Source organism: Sphaeramia orbicularis, chromosome 18, assembly GCF_902148855.1.
Source record: "Sphaeramia orbicularis chromosome 18, fSphaOr1.1, whole genome shotgun sequence".
NCBI lineage: Eukaryota > Metazoa > Chordata > Actinopteri > Kurtiformes > Apogonidae > Sphaeramia > Sphaeramia orbicularis.
The window spans coordinates 21,688,139-21,707,352 of NC_043974.1; the positions used below are offsets into that span (position 1 = coordinate 21,688,139).

Genomic DNA, 19,214 nt, shown 5'->3' on the forward strand with positions numbered 1-19,214 from the left:
TGATATTGATAAAATTGTATTTACTTTTGCCAAGACATTTCATGTTGTTCATATTTCTTCAGGTTATTCATATTTTTTGTAAAAGGATGGTTTGTTAATGTAAACAATTTCATGTAATTTTACTTTTTTTTTTTTTTTTAAACTAAAACAAAGATAAAAATCTGTAGTTGTCATTATTTATGACAGTATTTTTCTGGTCTGACCCAACTGAGATCTAATCGGTTTATATGTGTATGTATGGAACCTGAAATAAAATGATTTTTACACCATTGATTGTTAATATCTTAAGTGTAATTGTTGCATTTCACCAATTCATCCTACAGGCCATATTGGACCCTTTGGCGGGCCGGATTTGGCTATAGGTACTTACTGTGTAAATCCAACCTGGTCCCGGGTCCAAACAGTACTCGTCCACATGATGCAACAGCACAGTAAGTCTGGTCATGAGTGTGATCCACACTGTGTATGGGCAGGTTGTAGACACAGGTGTGTGTTTTTGTTTCTGTGTCGTTTTTCTTCTCACACTGGTCATTTCTGCCTCTGTGGGTGTAGATAATTCCTGGTTGTGGCTCCTCTTCATAACTTTTGAACCAGTAAACACTGTGTTCTCCATCACAGGTCCCAGTATGAACCGTACAGTTCAGAGTCACAGAGTCTCCTGGATGGACGCTTTCAGATTCAGACTGACGGACCGAAGTCTGGACGTTCAAATATGAACCCTCTACCCTGACAGTAACACCCTCTGCAAAGTAAAAGCTGTCTAAATTGGTACTTCCACAGAAGTACATGGCAGAATCTGAAATGCGTAAATCTGAAATCGTCAGGCTGTTTTTATTATCCAGTGAGAATCGTGGATTATCCTTAAACTCATCATTAAAACTTCCTTCAGTATTATGCTCATAGTATGAAGACATCCGCTGTGGTTTTTGTGCCAGAGTTTGCTTATACCAGAAAAATAATACTGCAGATTTATCATGGTATTCGCACTGCAAGGTCACACTGTCTCCAACATGAACAGATTTAAGATCCAGAAGTGAATGGTTTAATGTTGTAACAGGAGCTGAGGGGAAAAAATGAAGAAACAATGCAAGTCCATGAGTTATTATTTAGAATGCATGAAATGTGTTAAAGCAGTCATGCAGTTATAGATAAAGCGCTTTAGAAATACAAATTTTAGTCATTTATAGGTAACCTTTAAGGGGGGGGTGTTATTGCTTTTTATTACTATTTTATTATTTTTATCAGTATTTTATATTATTTACTAAATGCTGTTGACGATCGAGACCTGAGTATAATGTTTTATTTCTGTGTATTTTCTGTGCTGAAATGACAAGTAAATCTGAATCTGAATAAAAACAGCATAAAGTCACTTACCAGAATTCACCAAAACCAGACATGAGAGCGTCCAAATGAGGCTTAGAGGTGTCATTGTGCTTCATATGTGTGGTGAATGCACTGAACCCGGTACATACTCTGCTCTTATGAGAGAAGACTCAATTTGATTGGCCAATCAGATCAATCAGGCCAGTCCCACCATTCGATGTAACAGAGGATATCGTCATGTGAGAACAAAGAGCAGGAACTCTACTTTACTAAAGGTAAAGATGCATTTCATCATAAATTACAACGTGACATTTAAACCTGCATTCATTTAGTAAAGAATCATTGTCATACTGCAAATTGACACATAACAATTTATAGTGAAGCTGAAGAACTTAAGAAAGGGGGCGCAATCCATACACTTCACAACATAGGCTCACTGATTTACTGGTATGTGGGAAATTACTGACATAAATAACTACTTATCTTGACTTTTGTTTTATATTTAACCCATAAAGACCCAGTGCTACTTCGGTGTCAGTTCCCAATTTTTTATTTATTTATTTGTTTTTATTTATTTTTTTATTTTATTTTTATTTATTTATTTATTTATTTATTTATTTATTTATTTATTTATTTTTATGGTCAGTTCCCAAATTAATTTTTCTCTCTATTTAACCTTTCTTAAGTGATTTATCTCTATCATAATAATGTTATTCTCTGTATTTATTTCGTCACAATTAATTCACAACTCTACTGTAAGGACACAAATTGTTTACTTTCAGTGTCTGTTTGGAAAAAACAATCTCAGGTATTTCCTCATAACACCACAGTTACATACTGATGTAAAAACTTGATTAGGTTCAGTTTTCACCATATACTTCCCTCTCTGAGGTACTGTGCATGTGTAGGCGTGGCATAGAAATGTGTTGGTGCACATTTAGGACCGTATATGAAAACAAAAGCCTCTAAATGTGTCCAAATATATTGATTGCTCTCCTTGTAGCTGGTAGTGTTCATAAATCACACCCAGTCTGTGTTTTTGGGCCCACTTCCATCTGCTAATTATTGTTCAAGTTGTCATGTTTCTGATCATTTTTGAAAGTTCTGATCTAAAACAAGCATCGGTCTGTATGATTGAGCTAAAATAAAGTGTGAAGATCGGCAAACTTGGCAGACAGATGGACAAACATCATCGCATTTCACCTCTCCAGCTGAAAAATTCATCATCGCAGCAAGATGGCAGCTCTATTAACTATAATGTATGAAGTGACTCATGCTGCGTTCCAGGCTGTTTTTTTGAGCCCATAAGTCCCAACTTCAAACCACGGTTCACGACTTATAGTAGCTAGATGTAAACAAGCCAGCATGGTGGACCATATGTTATGTTCATTTACAATCATTTCTATCGCCAAAGGTGTTTGCTCTTTGCTTATTTGAGGGAAACAGAAGAGGAAAAACAGTGCATAAGAATAATAGAATAGAATAGAATAAACTTTATTGTCATTGTACTCATGTTACAATGAAATTATGCAGGCCTCCCCCCCAGTGCAATCCAGCATAAACAAGATAAAAACACAATAGTATATAAATAAGACTTAAAAAAAATAAATAAATAAAAGTACCCAAGTTTACTTGTTTAAAAGTCTTATTGTCCAGGGATAAAAAGTGTCTCTAAGTCTCGGCTCCCCAGAACCCGATACCTCCTCCCTGAGGGTAGGGGGTTGAAGAGGCACCGTCCCGGGTGGGATGTGTCCAGCAAGATGTTCCTTGCCCTCTTCAACCCCCTAGAGTTCGCAATGTCCTCCAGGGAGGGCAGGGGGCAGCCAATAATGTTCTGTGCTGACTTTATGACCCCCTGCAGGGCTTTTTTGTCCTTGGCCGTGCCGCCGGCATACCACACTGTCACACAGTATGTCAGCACACTTTCCACAGTGCAGCAGTAAAAAGTCTGCAGCAGATTCACATCCAGGTGGCATTTTTTTAGTAGTCTTAAAAAGTACAGTCTCTGCTGCGCTTTGCCGACTACTGCAGCTGTATTTATGTGCCACCTGAGGTCAAGAGAAGCTGTTCTACTTTTTATGTTATTTGGATATTTGGATACGTATTTGGTATTAATTTATTGTTGCACTCAATGGACTGAAAACTAGCTAACTCTAGAGCAGGGGTCTCAAACTTGGGATGATATTTTGCGGCCCCCTACTTGACCTCAAAGTTTAGCGTTAGTGTGGACCACACAAAGTTCTCAAACGTACCTTTTGCTGAGTCTTGCCACGCTTTTATTTTATTTATTTTTATCACTTATGGGCTACCATAGATAGTCGTGTGACAGCTTCTGGCGGCATTTGTCCTCAACAGTTGTCAAGCTAGCCAACCACAAAGTACCTGGGGAAGTATGAAAATTAGACACTTAGTTGAAACATATTCCAGGGTGACACCAAGTGGATGGAAAATATATGCCATCACCCAGTTCCAGTCATGTCTCTCTCAAAACATGCCGTGAAGAGAAAGGTTGGCAACAAGTACAGGCAATTTCAGAAAAAGTGGGAGACAGAATATTTTTTGTTGAGCACAGGGGTACCCCCATGTGTCTCATGGTGGACGGACGTTTCGGACACGGACGTTTCGGCCTTTCGAGGGTTAGGGTTAGGGACTGCAAAAAGTGCAGTCCGAAACATCCTAGTCCGAAACATCCTAGGCTGAAACGTCCAAGTCCGAAACGTCCTACATTCGTGTCTCATATGCCCAGAGAAAGTTGTGGTGTATAAGGAATACAACGTCTGACGTCATTACTCAACTAAACATGCTGAGGAGTTTACAAAATACAAGGGAGATAAAAAGAACCGGGTTGCCAATCTAAAAAGATGTCTATCAATTCATTCAAGAAAGCAAACAAAGAGAATGAAGCAGCAACTGAAGCTAGCTACATGGTGATTGAGATGATTGGTAGGGCCAGAAAGCCATTCAAAGAAGGCGAGTTCATCAAAAAGTGCATGTTACTTGTTGCGAGTAAAGTAAAGAAACCCTTTTTTGTGGAATACTTAATGTGGCCCAGCCTGACCCAGACTCTACCTCCAGCGGCCCCCAGGTAAGTTGAGTTTGAGACCCCTGCTCTAGAGTAGCTGCTGATTATGCAGAACATTTCCAGATAATGTCAGAGCAATACTTTGTTTTAATAAACGATCTGCATAAACATCCCATCCATGGGGGCTGCCATTGCTATGTGACGTCAGAGCTCAGATCAAGTTCGAGTTCACGGGTGCAAAGTCACAGATTTGACTGCCATTCCAGTGCCTTTTCACTGGTAGAGGGTTGGAAAAACATGAGTTTCGGGTTGCCTGGAACGCAGCGTTATTGCAGGAAGCAGGGCACATATGGTCCATATACTGTCCATTGTATCAGACCGTGGCCTTGCTAACCTCTGTTCTCAAAGCTTTGATTAAAGAGTTTATCAAACAAACCATCTTTATTGCATCCCATAACTACATAAACCCATCAGAAACTAATGGTAATAGCAAGAAAAACAATACATGTGTACAGAAAGCAGAATTTTGAAGGTATTTGATGTTAATCCCACAACATGAAGTTACTGATTCTTTTTTGACATTTTTAGATTATTGATTTCTGTGCAACATCTTTCATCATTAATGCAACTTAAGTAGTGAAAAGCTTCAGACTGAAAGGAACAGAGATAAGGTTGTATTTTGTTATTTCAGTCCACTGTCGTTTTCTTTTAACCTGCAGTAACACCTTTTGCTGTAGCTGACAGAGCATGAGATGTGCTGTTGTTCGTGACTTTAACACTGTGGTCTGGAGGGAGCGGGTCATTTGTTTTCTCTGTTCTGTTTCCATCAGTGGAAATTCATTCACACCTAACTGACCACAGGTGTCACAGCAAACGTCGAAAACAGAGACCTGGCTGGTTAGTTTATGAGCTGCAGCCTGTGTATTAATAGATCAGAGGGGATGTTGAGTTTGCACATCGTTGCTTTGTTTTGTGCATGCAGATGTTTCTTGCAACTTGCGGTCGTAAAGTGAAGCCATTAAGCTACTAGAGCGGTTTGGACTGTGGTGTATTATGTTTGTGACACTCAGAGCTTCTGCTTCTTAACTGGAGGTGGAAATCATGTACCTGCCTGTACTCTGTATGCTCGTGCCTGGGCTTACTCACATACATACATGTGCAAAAAAAAAAAAAAAAACCAAAACACTCATAAAACCTTCTAGAGTTAGAGTATTATGATACAGACGGATGTAAAACTGTTGGAACTCCCTAGACTTTGGGAGAATTATAATCTTATTTAAAGGACTGATCTAAAAATTTAACACTGGGGTTCTTTTACCCTTACCAAAAATTGATTTTACAACTAGATTCTGTGTTTATTCCTTTGTTCTGTCTGTATTTGGAGTGAAATGTCATAATGAAACTTCTACTCTCTTGGCCAGGTCAACCTTGAAAAAGAGATTTTAACCTCAATGAGGATATCACCAGGTTAAATAAAAGATATAATGATAGAAGTGAAAGTGGATTTTGGCATCAAAACATCCACACTATGCTCTGTTATTGTGCAAAGTATATTTATTTATTTGATATAGGTGATTACATACAGCACTTAGCTTTACATAACTGTGTCAACCTTCATTTGAGTCATACATTTGGTTTATACAAGAATGTCATCTTTGTTTATAAAGCTCAAAATCGCAAATGTAAAATCAAGTTTTTTTTTACAATATTATACAGGGTGTATCAAAAAAAACCTATACATTCTGAAAAATGACCCCCAATTCTGCATTTGTTAATTTTTGGAATTTTCTTTTATGGATGTCGGTAGGTAGGGGATTGGTGGATATTTGTCCAAATTTACAGACTCAGGTTTTCATGCATGAGTGAGCAGGGGCAAATTGTGCAATCCAAGTTAAAACTGGTTTGCACGAAGTAGTGGTGGGATTTAAATCCAATCAAAGGTCATGGTTAGGGTTAACCCTAACCCTAACTTGGTCTGTCCTCAGTGACATTTTCAGTCCTAAACAAGTTGAATTAACTTTGAAAGGCAGGAACAGCTGCCATGGGTAAACAAATGAAACTGACATGGTGGCCAAAGTGTTAATGCTGTAACCTGGCAATTTTGTGGAAAACAAGATGGATGCCCATTGTTCCCTCCCATGACCTTTGATTGGATTTAAATCCCACTGCTACTTCACGCAAACCAGTTTTAACTTGGATTGCACAATTTGCCCCTGCTCACTCATGCATGAAAACCTGGGTCTGTAAATTTGGACAAATATCCACCAATCCCCTACCTACTGACGTCCATAAAATGCAAGAACTAAGTCTAATCTGTCAAAATCACAAATCCATATCTTAACCCTATAAAACTACTTGTATCATATATGCTACACTAGGTTCTGAGACCACTATCTTAGCCATAAAATCAATACTTGCCTTAAAAACCTGTTGTATATGACCTGATACGTGTTTTCTGCCCCCTGGTGGGTCATCATCCCACTGCTGCCAGGGTGTTTTTTTTTTTTTTTTTTCTTTTTCAATATGGCCACTATCGTGAAATCATCCACACACTTTTTGCAGGAAGGTTTTTGATAATTTTCAAAAAGTTGTGTTAAGAAGAACATTTATATTGTTCTTAATTAAAAAATAAAAAAAGTACTTCATGTATTGAAACAATGCATAGTTACTTGATAATTGATTCTTTATAGTACAATTAAAGTATGTTAAAATGTGTATATCAAATTCAATATAAAAGGTGCTTTATAAAAACACCCAATGTATCAAATGTGAAACAAAAATTTATCGTTAACAAAATATTTAGTTTGGATATTATTAAAAAGTCTAATAAATATTTCAATTCTCAGAAAAATGTAATTTTTGTGGCTAGTTTTGGATGGGTCAGGTTTTATAGGGTTAACTTTGATTTTAACTTCACAACCTGATTGAAGTTGTACAAAGATGCTTTTATCAGTAAGAGAGCGTCTCTACTGCTTTATATTAAAATACACACATTCGCTCCAAATATCATCAGTCGGGCGTCTTGATCCGGCGGACTGCATACTCAGGGTAGCGGCGTACTGCAAGATATCTCCTTTATAGTGACCCTGAACGTGACAAACCACAATGACACATGTAAATAGTGTTAGAACATTCTGTCTAAATGTGAATCTGATACTTGAGATAAAATAGAAAATACCTTTGCAGCTCTTTTTGAGGCCAAAGCTGTAACGTTCACATAATCTCTTTTATGTAACTCTGGAAAACATAATGTACATTTTTAAATCATGCAGAGGTTAATCTCCCAGATCAGTATGTTTCTATTTTTTGAAATCCTCAACTATCAAAAGCTATAGCTAATATCTAGGCCATGTTTAGGTGATATTTGTGGCATTGTTGTCACTTTTTCTCTGAATCTGTCACCTTAGAACAATACTACCTCTATTTTTTTAAGAATTGTTTTTAGATCCATGATTTTTTAATGTGTAAAAGTTATCTGAATTTTCCAGAACTTCACAATTTACCAATTAAGCACCAATATTAAGCTTTATGTTGAATGACAATGCCTTTAGATTAGGCAGTAAACATTACCTGCGAGAAGACTGTTGATTTTCTTACTCATCATGCATGTGGAGAAAGCCAATACAATGACTAGTATGGAGGTGAATGCAAAAGCTCCACTCAAGTAGTACATGATAGTGTCATCTGCAAGGAGCCGGAAATCACAAAGAAAAGTTGAGTTCATTTTACGCCAGTTTTACACAAGTGATCAAACTATTTTAGCTGGAATATTGCTTACCTTTAATGTCCAGCATGGTCCCGTTGCCAAACAATATGTTCCCACATGATGCAACAGCACAGTAGTAGGTCCCAGCATGAGGATAATCCACATCCAGTATGGGCAGGTTGTACACACAGGTGTGGGTTTGAGTGTCATTTTTCCTCTCACACTGGTCATTTGTGCCTCCGTGGGTGTAGATAATTCCTGGTTGAGGGTCTTCCGACTTTTTGAACCAGTAAACACTGTGTTCTCCATCACAGGTCCCAGTATGAACCGTACAGTTCAGAGTCACAGAGTCTCCTGGATGGACGCTCTCAGATTCAGACTGATGGACCGAAGTCTGGATGTTAAAATCTGAAGTCTTTACATCAACAGTAATGCTCTCCAAGAATGTAACTTTGCGTGAGTGACTACCTATGCAGAAGTAGGTAGCTGAGTCTGAAACCTGTAAATCTGAGATGTTCAAGTGACAGCTCTGGTCCGTGGGGTCCAGTGTGAAGCGTGGGTTGTTCTGGAATTCACTGTTAAAAACACCAACTGAATCGTAGTAATAGAAGGTAGATATAAGTCTTGGCTTCTGTCCTACAGTTTGCTTATACCAGTTAAACCATCCTCCAGATGGAAAAAAACATTGTAAAGATACACTGTCGCCTATATTTGCTGAAATGAACCCACTTTTTTGATGATCGGATGAGGACTGTTGCAGATCAGTCACCTGAGCTGAAGAAAAACAGCAGAAAAACACAAAGAATGAAGCAGAATCAGTAAATTAAAATGAATAATAATTTCCATTAAAATGTACAAACTGCAGTCATTAAAGACACAACTCACCCATTTTCCCCGTGAACAGACATGTCAGATAAAACACAAAGATCTGAGACGCCATCCTGTTCAAATTGTTGTGTTGAATGAACAAAAAAAGCTCAGATTTTCCACTACATAGTGTCAGGTGTCATAATGTAACTATTTCCTACTTAACAAACATGATCATGTGATCACAGCCACTTTTAGCGTCAGGGCTGGTTAACGAGAAGGTTTGGTATATTTACTGGAAGTGTGATAGTAGTTGGACTATTTTGGTTACAGCTGTGGTTTGATCAAATATCCTCACCTGAGCTGAAGAAAAATAGTAGAGAAACGCAAAGAATGAAGCACAATCAGGAAACTACAATTAAATATACAATTGTGGAAAAAATGATTAGATCATCAAAAGTCATCAAAAACAATACTTATGCAATGAAGTACTAACTCCTGTATGTATCATGTGACTAAAACAGACAGAAAAGAAAACATGGAATGCCTAAAAGCACTGTTTTTGTCAGTACAATGCCATAGATATTGATGTAAGAACTGAAGTGATTTGATTATTATCAAGAAAACATGGAAAATGGATAGATATCAGCTCTGAAATTAAACTCTTATGAGATATTTTTGTTATCGTTACATTTGTCCAAACAAATGTACCTTGAGTTGTACCAGGCATTAAAATGAATAAGACATTGAAGAAAACAAGGATGGTCTGATAATTTTTTTCTGCGACTGTATATAGAGTATGAGTGACCATTATCACTGAAAGATACAAACTCACCCCTTTTTCCTGAGAGCAGACACACCAGATATAACACAAAAGCCCGAGATGCCATTCTGTTCCAACTGTTGAGCTGAACGAATGAATAAGCTCAGTGAAGAGGAAGCACCACATGTCCTGTTTAACACATATGATCATGTGATTACTGACACTTTTGGTGTCAAGGTTGGCTGTTAATTTTTTTTTTTTTTTTTAATAGCTGAATATCTTAATAGGAAACCACAGCAGTAAAGAATGGTATTCTTGTTATTTTTCAGTTTCATAAAAAAGTCTTTAAAAGTATTTCTTTATTTTTCAGACTTTTAAAGCTATTTTTGCAGATGAAAAACATAAAAAACAAAACAAAAACAACCTGTGGGTTGAGTCTCTACAACACTGTTATAACATTTATGGTTTGTGGTTTGACTCATGTATTGAGATCCTGCAGTTAATATTGAACCCTTCAACAGAGAGTGAAAGAAAGAAAACAAGTCACAGTTCAGTCTTTTAGTGTTCTTCATGCCACCTCAAGCAATAAACTAAATTCATTAAAGAGGATATATGTAGAATTCCTTCACTTTTTGCTTTCAAATATCAAAAAATTATCATTAGAGTTTTTAGAATAAAGGGATCTGAAGTTCTGCCAAATATGCCAATGTATTGGTATGACCTGAATGTTCAGAACCATGATCTAGTGGATTTAAGAGACCACGTGAGGGAGTAGTGAGGAAAACTAACAGCACAGGACCTGTGACCAAAGCACCAGAACATGAGGAAATGGAATGAGAACCATTAAGAAACAACTTTTAAAGTAAAAAAAAAAAAAAAAAAAAGTTATAATGGCTAGGAGCACTGTTGTCGTTTTCAAAACTGGACACAGAATAAAAATAATAGAGTTCGATCCTGAAATCCCAGTGTTTCTTCTACATGGGTGAGTGTGATTCTGAGGCTTATGAAGGTATAAAGTTATTCTGTGATGTTAGTATCTGTGCTAAGTTGCTGTTTGTTGATCCACTATTCAGACTAAACTGTGACAGATCTGACCTTGTTTGGATGATACTAAACAGATCTTTAGTTTAGTCGGTGGTTTTACTGTGTCTGTGGCCTGTAGAACCTATTTACTTCAGTTTTTTGTGTGTCTTTTAAGGCTGTGCACATTTTTTTTTTTTATGTATTTCCTTGTATGTGAGGAAAAAGATGAAGAAATAAATACTGTATGCTCATTTCAACCCTGCAAAAACAATAAAGCTAAAGTTGGCCTCAGACTTTTGCACAATTCTGTGTATAACCGAAAACAAGAATTATATTATACTAAATTGCAGCCTGTCAGATTAGAAATTTAGGCCACAAGTACACGACAACAAAAATACACATGGTCTTTAACAGGCACATGAGCAAACCTCAGACAAACCAAAAACCCTAGAGCTTGTATTTAAACCTTGTAGACCACACTGCAGCTGTAAAATATGCTTCAAACTTTTCTTTGTAGACTGTGACTGTTCATGCTTTAACTACAGCGACACATGGATGTGGGCCGTAGAAAAAGACAACGCAGCCACAGACGTTACACAGATATTACATCTGCTAATTATCCTGCCCTCTGAAGGGGAGGCAAGGGGTATTGTTTTTGGTTCGGTTTGTTTGTTTGTTTGTTTGTTAACACTCTAGCTGCAAAACTACAGGTTGAATTCATACCAAATTTGGCTTATAGATATCCAGTGACCCAGAATAGATCTGATTACATTTTGGGAACAGTAGGTCAAAGTTCAATTTTTTATGAATTTTTTAATCTTTTCCCCCATTATCTTATAATGGGTGAAATTTCAAATGTCTGTAGCAGCAAAAGTATTGGTTGAATTCATACCAAATTGGCTTTATAGATTGCCAGTGACCCAGAATAGATGTGATTATAGTTTGGGAAAAGTAGGTCAAAATTCAATTTTTTTGTGAATTTTTTTACATCTTTTTTTTTTTTCTCCATTGGCTTATAATGGTCGAAATTTCACAGGTCCATAAAAACATCCATTTTATTTCAATTCACTTCACACTTGGCACATATATAGAGGCAATTGATATGCTGACATCAGCACACACAGACATAATGACATCAGCTGGATCGATGCCAAAATAAACTACAATACGTGTGAAGGACAGGGTTTGTTGTGCCTGGGACCACTTGTTATTGAGTACATACAAACATAGAGCGCACTGTTAGTAAATCAGTTTGTACAGTTTTTACACACAAACCTTTAGTAGATCCAGCCCTAAGGGTTACGTCTTTCAAAGGTGCAAAATAGTGCATCTGCATCCAGTTAGTATATTTGCCACAATGAATATGCAATATGAGGTGTTGACACACAATTGTGCGTGTGCTGGGAGGAGAAAATGCAAACATATTAATTTAGCACACACAAAGTGATTTATCAAACCCGAAAGCAATTTTGCTGATAGAAACTGTGTCTATATTTAACAGGTCTCAAAAGGAGGTGCAAAGGGTTTGGATGCATAATTGCGCACACATGGCGGCTGTAGTTAGGAGACATCGAAATAATGAAACGAGATGCAGAGAATGCATTTGTCACCTTTGTGAACATTTTTGAAGTGACGGAAGAAAAAATAATTGAGACATATGTGCCCCCCCCCCCCCCCCACACACACACACACACACACACACACACACACACACACACACACACAAACACTTTACGGGACTCTTTTCCACTCCTGACAATTGTGATTAAAAATATGCAACAACATTAGGATACAGTGTAACAAAATTATGTGCACCTGACAGTCATTCAATCCAACAACCCCCCCCCACCACACACACACACACACATACACACACCTTTAAAGTGAAAAATGAATGAATGAATGAGTCATGCAATACCTTCTATGACAAAATTCCTCCAACGTCACATTTCCGTTCGTCTGGATCATTCAGCGCACTGTTCCCATTAGTGCTGGCGTATCCCAGAGCAGTTTCTAAAGTGTGTTGTCTCCAGTAGCTCATGCAAAACCCTCATTTAAATAGGGTGGTCTCCAAGACTTTGCACCTGTTGTAATTGCGCAAGCAATCTTAGTAAATCACCTGCAAACCACGGTTACACCCCACACACAAAATTCTAGATTGCACAAGCAAATTAGTACACGCAAATTGGGATCTTAGTAGATCCGGCCCTAAGAGTATAAAGAAGTAGGAAAAAGAAAACTTGGGGCTGTTGAGGACGAGGGGTCAGAGAAGATGGGGCCTGTGCTTGAGGACTTCATATCTGTGTGCCTCATATGGCTTTATATTTCTCAATGGTCCATTAGACTTGTTCAGAACAGTTAAGTCTCACTTTAATCCTAAAGAGATACTACCGATTCTATCCCCAAAAGCTGGTTTTACACAGAGAAAACATAATAGATGCTTAGATATATCCTGTTCCTGAATTTTTCCAGTAAAATATCTTATAACTGTTAAAATTCTTCAATAAAATAGAGGTTTTCTGCAGCACTGAACTGAATTAAGTGTTGAAAAAAATCAGTTACAATGAGGTCTACAGCAGATTCATTCAAACTAGTAGTTAGATCTGAGCTCTATCTTTGAGAAACCAGCCTCAGATCACTGACACTGAACATACAAGGAAGCACAATGTGTTTGTGGTTTTAGTTTATAGGCAGGCCTTACTCTGAATCTACTATGACCAATTTTCCATCTAAACTTAGCAAAGTTATTTCCTGTTCCTGTGCTGAAAGGCCACTCGCTGTGGTTTGTGAGGTTATATTTTATGATCCTGTGTTAAAAAGAAGAGGACAAAGAGCTTTTTTTTTTTTTTCTTTTTTAATCATAATGGACATAAAATGGCCCGATAAAATGAAATGGCTTGAGCGAAAACTCTCCGGGTTGGTGGGGAGTCTCTGCCCCAAGTGGAGGAGTTTAAGTATCTCGGGGTCTTGTTCATGAGTGAGGGAAGGATGGAGTGTGAGATTGACAGACAGATCGGTGCAGCGTCTGCAGTGATGCAGTCATTGTATCGGTCGGTCGTGGTGAAGAACGAGCTGAGCCGAGAGGCGAAGCTCTCGATTTACCGGTCAATCTACGTTCCTACCCTCACCTATGGTCATGAGCTTTGGGTCATGACCGAAAGGACAAGATCCCGGATACAAGCGGTCGAAATGAGTTTCCTCCGCAGGGTGGCTGGGCGCACCCTTAGGGATAGGGTGAGGAGCTCAGTCACCAGGGAGGAGCTCGGAGTTGAGGTGGCTCGGGCATCTGTTTCGGATGCCTCCTGGACGCCTGGGGAGGTGTTCCGGGCATGTCCCACCGGGAGGAGACCTCGGGAGAGACCCAGGATACGTTGCAGAGACTATGTCTCTCGGCTGGCCTGGGAACGCCTCGGGGTCCCCCCGGAAGAGCTGGAGGAGGTGTCTGGGGAGAGGGAAGTCTGGGTGTCCCTGCTTAGACTTTTGCCCCTGCGACCCGGCCCCGGAAGAAGCGGAAGATAATGGATGGATGGATGGCTTGAGCGAATGTGTCTAAAAGCAAACTATATTATTTACAGTCAGTATGTAGAACAAACTTGACCTTTTTACACATATTTGATCTCAAACAGGAGGTACTATATACAAGAATAAAGACTGAAACCACAGAGAGAAGACCACAGCAAATAAATTAGGTTCTTAGATATTTATGTCTTAAAAGCAAAGCATGAGAAACAAACTGAGCAAAGAGCTGCATATAAAATACAGTCACAGAAAAAGATTATTAGACTACCCTTGTTTTCTTCAATTTTTTGTTCATTTTAAAGCCTGGTATTACTAAAGGTATATTTGTTTGGACAAACATAATGATAACAACAAAAATAGCACATAATAGTTTAATTTCAGAGCTGATATCGATCCATTTTCTGTGTTTTCTTGATAATAACCAAATCACTTCAGTTCTTAAATCATAGCTGTGGCATTGTACTGACAAAAACAGTGCTTCTAATCATTCCATGTTTTCTTTTCTGTCTGTTTTAGTCAAATGATACACACAGGAGTTAGTACTTGATTGTGTAACCATTGTTTTTGATGACTTTCGATGGTCTAATATTTTTTCCGTGACTGTATACCTCACATCTACACAGTATATAATCATATATACAGATAAACTATGAAGGAAGTTCACTTTTCTGTATCAGTCAGTCCTACATCTTAATGAGAAGAGTCGCCCACAGCAGATGGTTCTCTGGTTTGTTAGAATGAATGAAAAGTATAATAATCTGATTTTAGAGCCATTCTACTTCTTCACAGTGGAGTACACGCATTCATTCTTGGTGATGTTCCTTTGTCGTCTAGATGTGTTGGGGACGTTTATAGTCAAAGCAGCATAGTGGGGGCTTTCCACATCCTGGTAAACAAACAAACAAAAAAAAAAAGATCAGTTACATTACAGACGTTAACAAAATGCTGGCTGTTATTTCAAAAGGTAATTAACTCTTTCGGTGCCAGACAGTTAAGGGGCTAATAAGCCTTAAAAGTGCCACAGAATTTGGCCGTTTTTCAGTATTTCGCGCCGTTTTTATAATATTTGAAGAATCCTGCAGGAAACCGCTCGGTAACATCCGACCGATTGCTGATTAGATTCAAAACGCACCAGACGCAGCCGATTCATTATTGGTCGTAATTTGCATAATTTATAATAATAATAATAATAATCTTTATTTATATAGCACTTTTCATACATTAAAAACTGTAGCACAAAGTGCTTTACATATCAGTTTAAAAATCAGTACCGCCCCCCACCCACACCCACCCACTCACCCACACACACACACACACACACACACACACACACACACACACACACATATACATGCAAACCCACAAGCTCGCACATACTTAAGAAGACTGACTGAGCACGGGTAGACCAGAACAAAAATGTACAAGTAAAAGTAAAACATAAATTTAGGAGGCGCTGTCTCAGGGAGCCATCCGCACCAGGATGCAGCCGCCGACCCCGGCGACCAGGCACCAGCAACACAGCCCCGCATCCCAGCTAGTGGGAGAGGGCCAACTGGGACCCCCACCCACCAGAAAGGAGCGGACCCCAGTGAGAGAAGGCGCCGCCACAGCCCCCGGAGTCCACAGCCGCCCCCCGGCATGGAGGTCTCCCTCTGATGAAACACCGGAGAATAAGAAACATTAAAAATATATAAAAATATTATTCGGTCGCGTGACCTCAAATTCCCGTCTGCTTGGTCTCAAAAGGGGGACACAGAAAGAACGTCATCGAAATGTGAGAAAGAAATGGGGGTGGATGGTTTGTTTGTACACAAATATGGCGTGTTCTCCAAAGCCGATCTGATCGGCCCGTGGCATTGAAAGAGTTAAGTATCAAAGTCGCAATATTGCAACAAGCAACATACACTTTTTGAAATGTTGATATCAAAATTGAATATATATATATATATATATATATATATATATATATATATATATATATATATATATATATATATATATATATATACACACACACACACACACACACACACACACACACATATATATATATATATATATACACACACACACACACACACACACACACACACACACACATATATATATATATATATATATATATATATATGTATATATATATATGCATATATATATATATAAAATAATAATAAATTAGGCACCTAAAGGGTTATTTAGACAAATCTTACCTCTATGTTTGTTGTAGAAGGAGCTGACAATCTTGCTTGAGACTCTGGTTGTGTGACACAGATATTCACATATTATTACAAATAAATAACTGTTCAAGCAGCAGAATATGATTCAAACAGTATCAGTTACCTTCTGACTCTGAGACGCTCCTCTTTTTCATCTTGTACAGTAAGAAACCCAGTAAAATTATCAGGACGGCGAACACCACGGCTCCACTCCAGTAATAAACGGAGACTGCATCACCTGCACATGAAATGAAATATCACTTTAGAAGCAATTTCGGTAAAAGTCACTATATAAATTATATAGTTTGCTTTAACTTTATAAGGTTTAGACACAACATTCAAGCCAAATGTGGGTACTATATGTCTTAAAGAAATGTAATAATGAAGCAAAATGATGCAAGGGTTTGTCAATTTTAGTTAAAAATGTTGATGAAAAGCCTCCAGCCATGCGCCAGTCTTCTGTGAACTTAAGAAAAATACTGATGTGGATATGAAAACATTTGTGATTATGCGTATGTTTTATAGCTACCAGCTTTCTTTCACAAATATGGCCAGATAATAGTAAAATATTACAGAAAGTCTTAAACCCCTTCCACTTCTACCAACCCCCTGGACACAGACTGCACTTAAATCCCCTGAAATTCAAAGGACAACCCAGAATTATAAGATCTAAAAAGTATTTGAGGCCACAACAACACAAAAATAGATACATAACAAGCAGAGCAGTACATGAGACATGAGTGGGTCCACAACTTTAAAGTCTGTTTCGGCTAATCATTAGGTGATTTAGAATAAGCTGTAAGCTTAAGCTGTCCTTTGTAAGTTGGAATACTTACACTTAAAGTTCAGTGTGGTCCCGTTTCCAAACAGTACATGTCCACATGATGCAACAGCACAGTAGTAGCTCCCAGCATGAGGATAATCCACATCCAGTATGGGCAGGTTGTACACACAGATGTGGGTTTGTGAGTCATTTTTCCTCTCACACTGGTCATTTGTGCCTCCGTGGGTGTAGATAATTCCTGGTTGAGGGTCTTCCGACTTTTTGAACCAGTAAACACTGTGTTCTCCATCACAGGTCCCAGTATGAACCGTACAGTTCAGAGTCACAGAGTCTCCTGGATGGACGCTCTCAGATTCAGACTGATGGACCGAAGTCTGGATGTTAAAATCTGAAGTCTTTACATGAACAGTCATGCTCTCCAAGAATGTAACTGTGCGTGGGCGACTACTTATGCAGAAGTAGGTAGCCGAGTCTGTAACCTGTAAATCTGAGATGTTCAAGTGGCAGTGTTCTTTTGTAGTGTCCAGTGTGAAGCGTGGATTGTTCTGGAATTCACTGTCAAAAACACCAACTGAATCGGAGTAATAAAAGTTAGATATAAGTCTTGGCTTCTGTCCTACAGTTTGCTTATACCAGTGAACCCATCCTTCAGGCGGAAAAAAACATTGTAAAGATACACTGTCGCCTATATTTGCTAAAATGAACCCACTTTTTTGATGATCGGATGAGGACTGTTGCAGATCAGTCACCTGAGCTGAAGAAAAACAGCAGAGAAACACAAAGAATGAAGCAGAATCAGTAAATTAAAATGAATAATAATTTCCATTAAATATACAAACTGCAGTCATTAAAGACACAACTCACCCATTTTCCCCGTGAACAGACATGTCAGATAAAACACAAAGATCTGAGACGCCATCCTGTTCAAATTGCTGTGTTGAATGAACAAAAAAAGCTCAGATTTTCCACTACATAGTGTCAGGTGTCATAGTGTAACTATGTTCTAGTTAACAAACATGATCATGTGATCACAGCCACTTTTAGCGTCAGGGCTGGTTGGTGAGAAGGTTTGGTATATTTACTGGAAGTGTGACAGTAGTCGTGCTATTTTGGTTACGGTTGTGGTTTGATCAAATATCCTCACCTGAGCTGAAGAAAAATAGTAGAGAAACGCAAAGAATGAAGCACAATCAGGAAACTACAATTAAATATACAGTTGTGGAAAAAATGATTAGATCATCAAAAGTCATCAGAAACAATAGTTATGCAATCAAGTACTAACTCCTGTGTGTGTCATGTGACTAAAACAGACAGAAAAGAAAACATGGAATGCCTAAAAGCACTGTTTTTGTCAGTACAATGCCATAGATATTGATGGAAGAACTGAAGTGATGTTGGTTATTATCAAGAAAACATGGAAGATGAATAGATATCAGCTCTGAAATTAAACTCTTGTGAGATATTTTTGTTATCGTTACATTTGTCCAAACAAATGTACTTTTAGTTGTACCAGTCATTAAAATGAACAAGAAATTGAAGAAAACAAGGGTAGTCCAATAGTTTTTTCTGTGAGTCCCATTATCACTGAAAGATACAAACTCACCAGATATAACACAAAAGCCTGAGATCGTGTTCCAACTGTTGAGCTGAATGAATAAAAAAACTCAGTGAAGAGGAAGCTCCACATGTCCTGTTTAACAATGTGATCATGTGATTACTGACACTTTTGGTGTCAAGGTTGGCTGTTGAAGTTTGAATATCTCAATAAGAAACCACAGCTGTAAAAAATGGTATTTGGATATTTTTTCAGTTTCATAAAAAATAAAGTCTTTAAAAAGTCTTTTATTTTACAGACTTTTAAAACTATTTTTGTAGTTGAAAAACATTAAAAAAAACAAAAAACCCTGTGGGTTGAGTCTCTACAACATTGATATAATTTATGGTTTGTGGTTTGACTCGTGTATTGAGATCCTGCAGTTAATATTGAACCCTTCAACAGAGAGAGAAAGAAAGAAAACAAGTCACAGTTCAGTCTTTTAGTGTTCTTCATG

At 38.1% G+C, this 19,214-nt stretch overlaps 3 protein-coding genes across 3 annotated transcripts; all 3 read right to left on the reverse strand.

Annotated features, from left to right (window-relative positions):
- Positions 1–356: 356 nt before the first annotated feature.
- LOC115439003 (immunoglobulin kappa light chain-like) lies at positions 357–1,429 on the reverse strand. The gene is made up of 2 exons (XM_030162897.1): positions 1,375–1,429; positions 357–1,060 (listed from the first exon to the last, which is right to left on the reverse strand). The coding sequence occupies exons 1-2, from the start codon at positions 1,427–1,429 to the stop codon at positions 357–359; spliced, it is 759 nt and encodes a 252-aa protein (XP_030018757.1).
- Positions 1,430–7,040: 5,611 nt separating this feature from the next.
- On the reverse strand, positions 7,041–9,328 carry LOC115438207 (uncharacterized). Its single transcript, XM_030161648.1, has 5 exons — positions 8,937–9,328; positions 8,124–8,825; positions 7,916–8,029; positions 7,524–7,582; positions 7,041–7,431 (listed from the first exon to the last, which is right to left on the reverse strand). The coding sequence occupies exons 1-5, from the start codon at positions 8,989–8,991 to the stop codon at positions 7,312–7,314; spliced, it is 1,050 nt and encodes a 349-aa protein (XP_030017508.1). The 5' UTR covers positions 8,992–9,328; the 3' UTR covers positions 7,041–7,311.
- A 5,512-nt stretch (positions 9,329–14,840) lies between these two features.
- On the reverse strand, positions 14,841–18,104 carry LOC115438885 (uncharacterized). The gene is made up of 5 exons (XM_030162763.1): positions 18,028–18,104; positions 17,216–17,917; positions 16,504–16,617; positions 16,374–16,417; positions 14,841–15,049 (listed from the first exon to the last, which is right to left on the reverse strand). The coding sequence occupies exons 1-5, from the start codon at positions 18,080–18,082 to the stop codon at positions 14,939–14,941; spliced, it is 1,026 nt and encodes a 341-aa protein (XP_030018623.1). The 5' UTR covers positions 18,083–18,104; the 3' UTR covers positions 14,841–14,938.
- Positions 18,105–19,214: the final 1,110 nt, after the last annotated feature.

Bases quoted from the DNA above. Each gene is read 5' to 3' on its own strand.
- LOC115438207 (XM_030161648.1), bottom strand. From the start codon at position 8,991: ATGGCGTCTCAGATCTTTGTGTTTTATCTGACATGTCTGTTCACGGGG. The intron at 8,826-8,936 runs GTGAGTTGTGTC...GTTTTTCTTCAG, and splicing joins TCTGTTCACGGGGAAAATGG to CTCAGGTGACTGATCTGCAA. The intron at 7,583-7,915 runs GTAATGTTTACT...TATGTTTTCCAG, and splicing joins AATCAACAGTCTTCTCGCAG to AGTTACATAAAAGAGATTAT.
- LOC115438885 (XM_030162763.1), bottom strand. From the start codon at position 18,082: ATGGCGTCTCAGATCTTTGTGTTTTATCTGACATGTCTGTTCACGGGG. The intron at 16,618-17,215 runs GTAAGTATTCCA...TTTCATGTGCAG, and splicing joins GACCACACTGAACTTTAAGT to GTGATGCAGTCTCCGTTTAT. The intron at 16,418-16,503 runs GTAACTGATACT...TCACACAACCAG, and splicing joins GAGCGTCTCAGAGTCAGAAG to AGTCTCAAGCAAGATTGTCA.
- LOC115439003 (XM_030162897.1), bottom strand. From the start codon at position 1,429: ATGACACCTCTAAGCCTCATTTGGACGCTCTCATGTCTGGTTTTGGTG. The intron at 1,061-1,374 runs GTAAGTGACTTT...TTTTCCCCTCAG, and splicing joins TCTGGTTTTGGTGAATTCTG to CTCCTGTTACAACATTAAAC.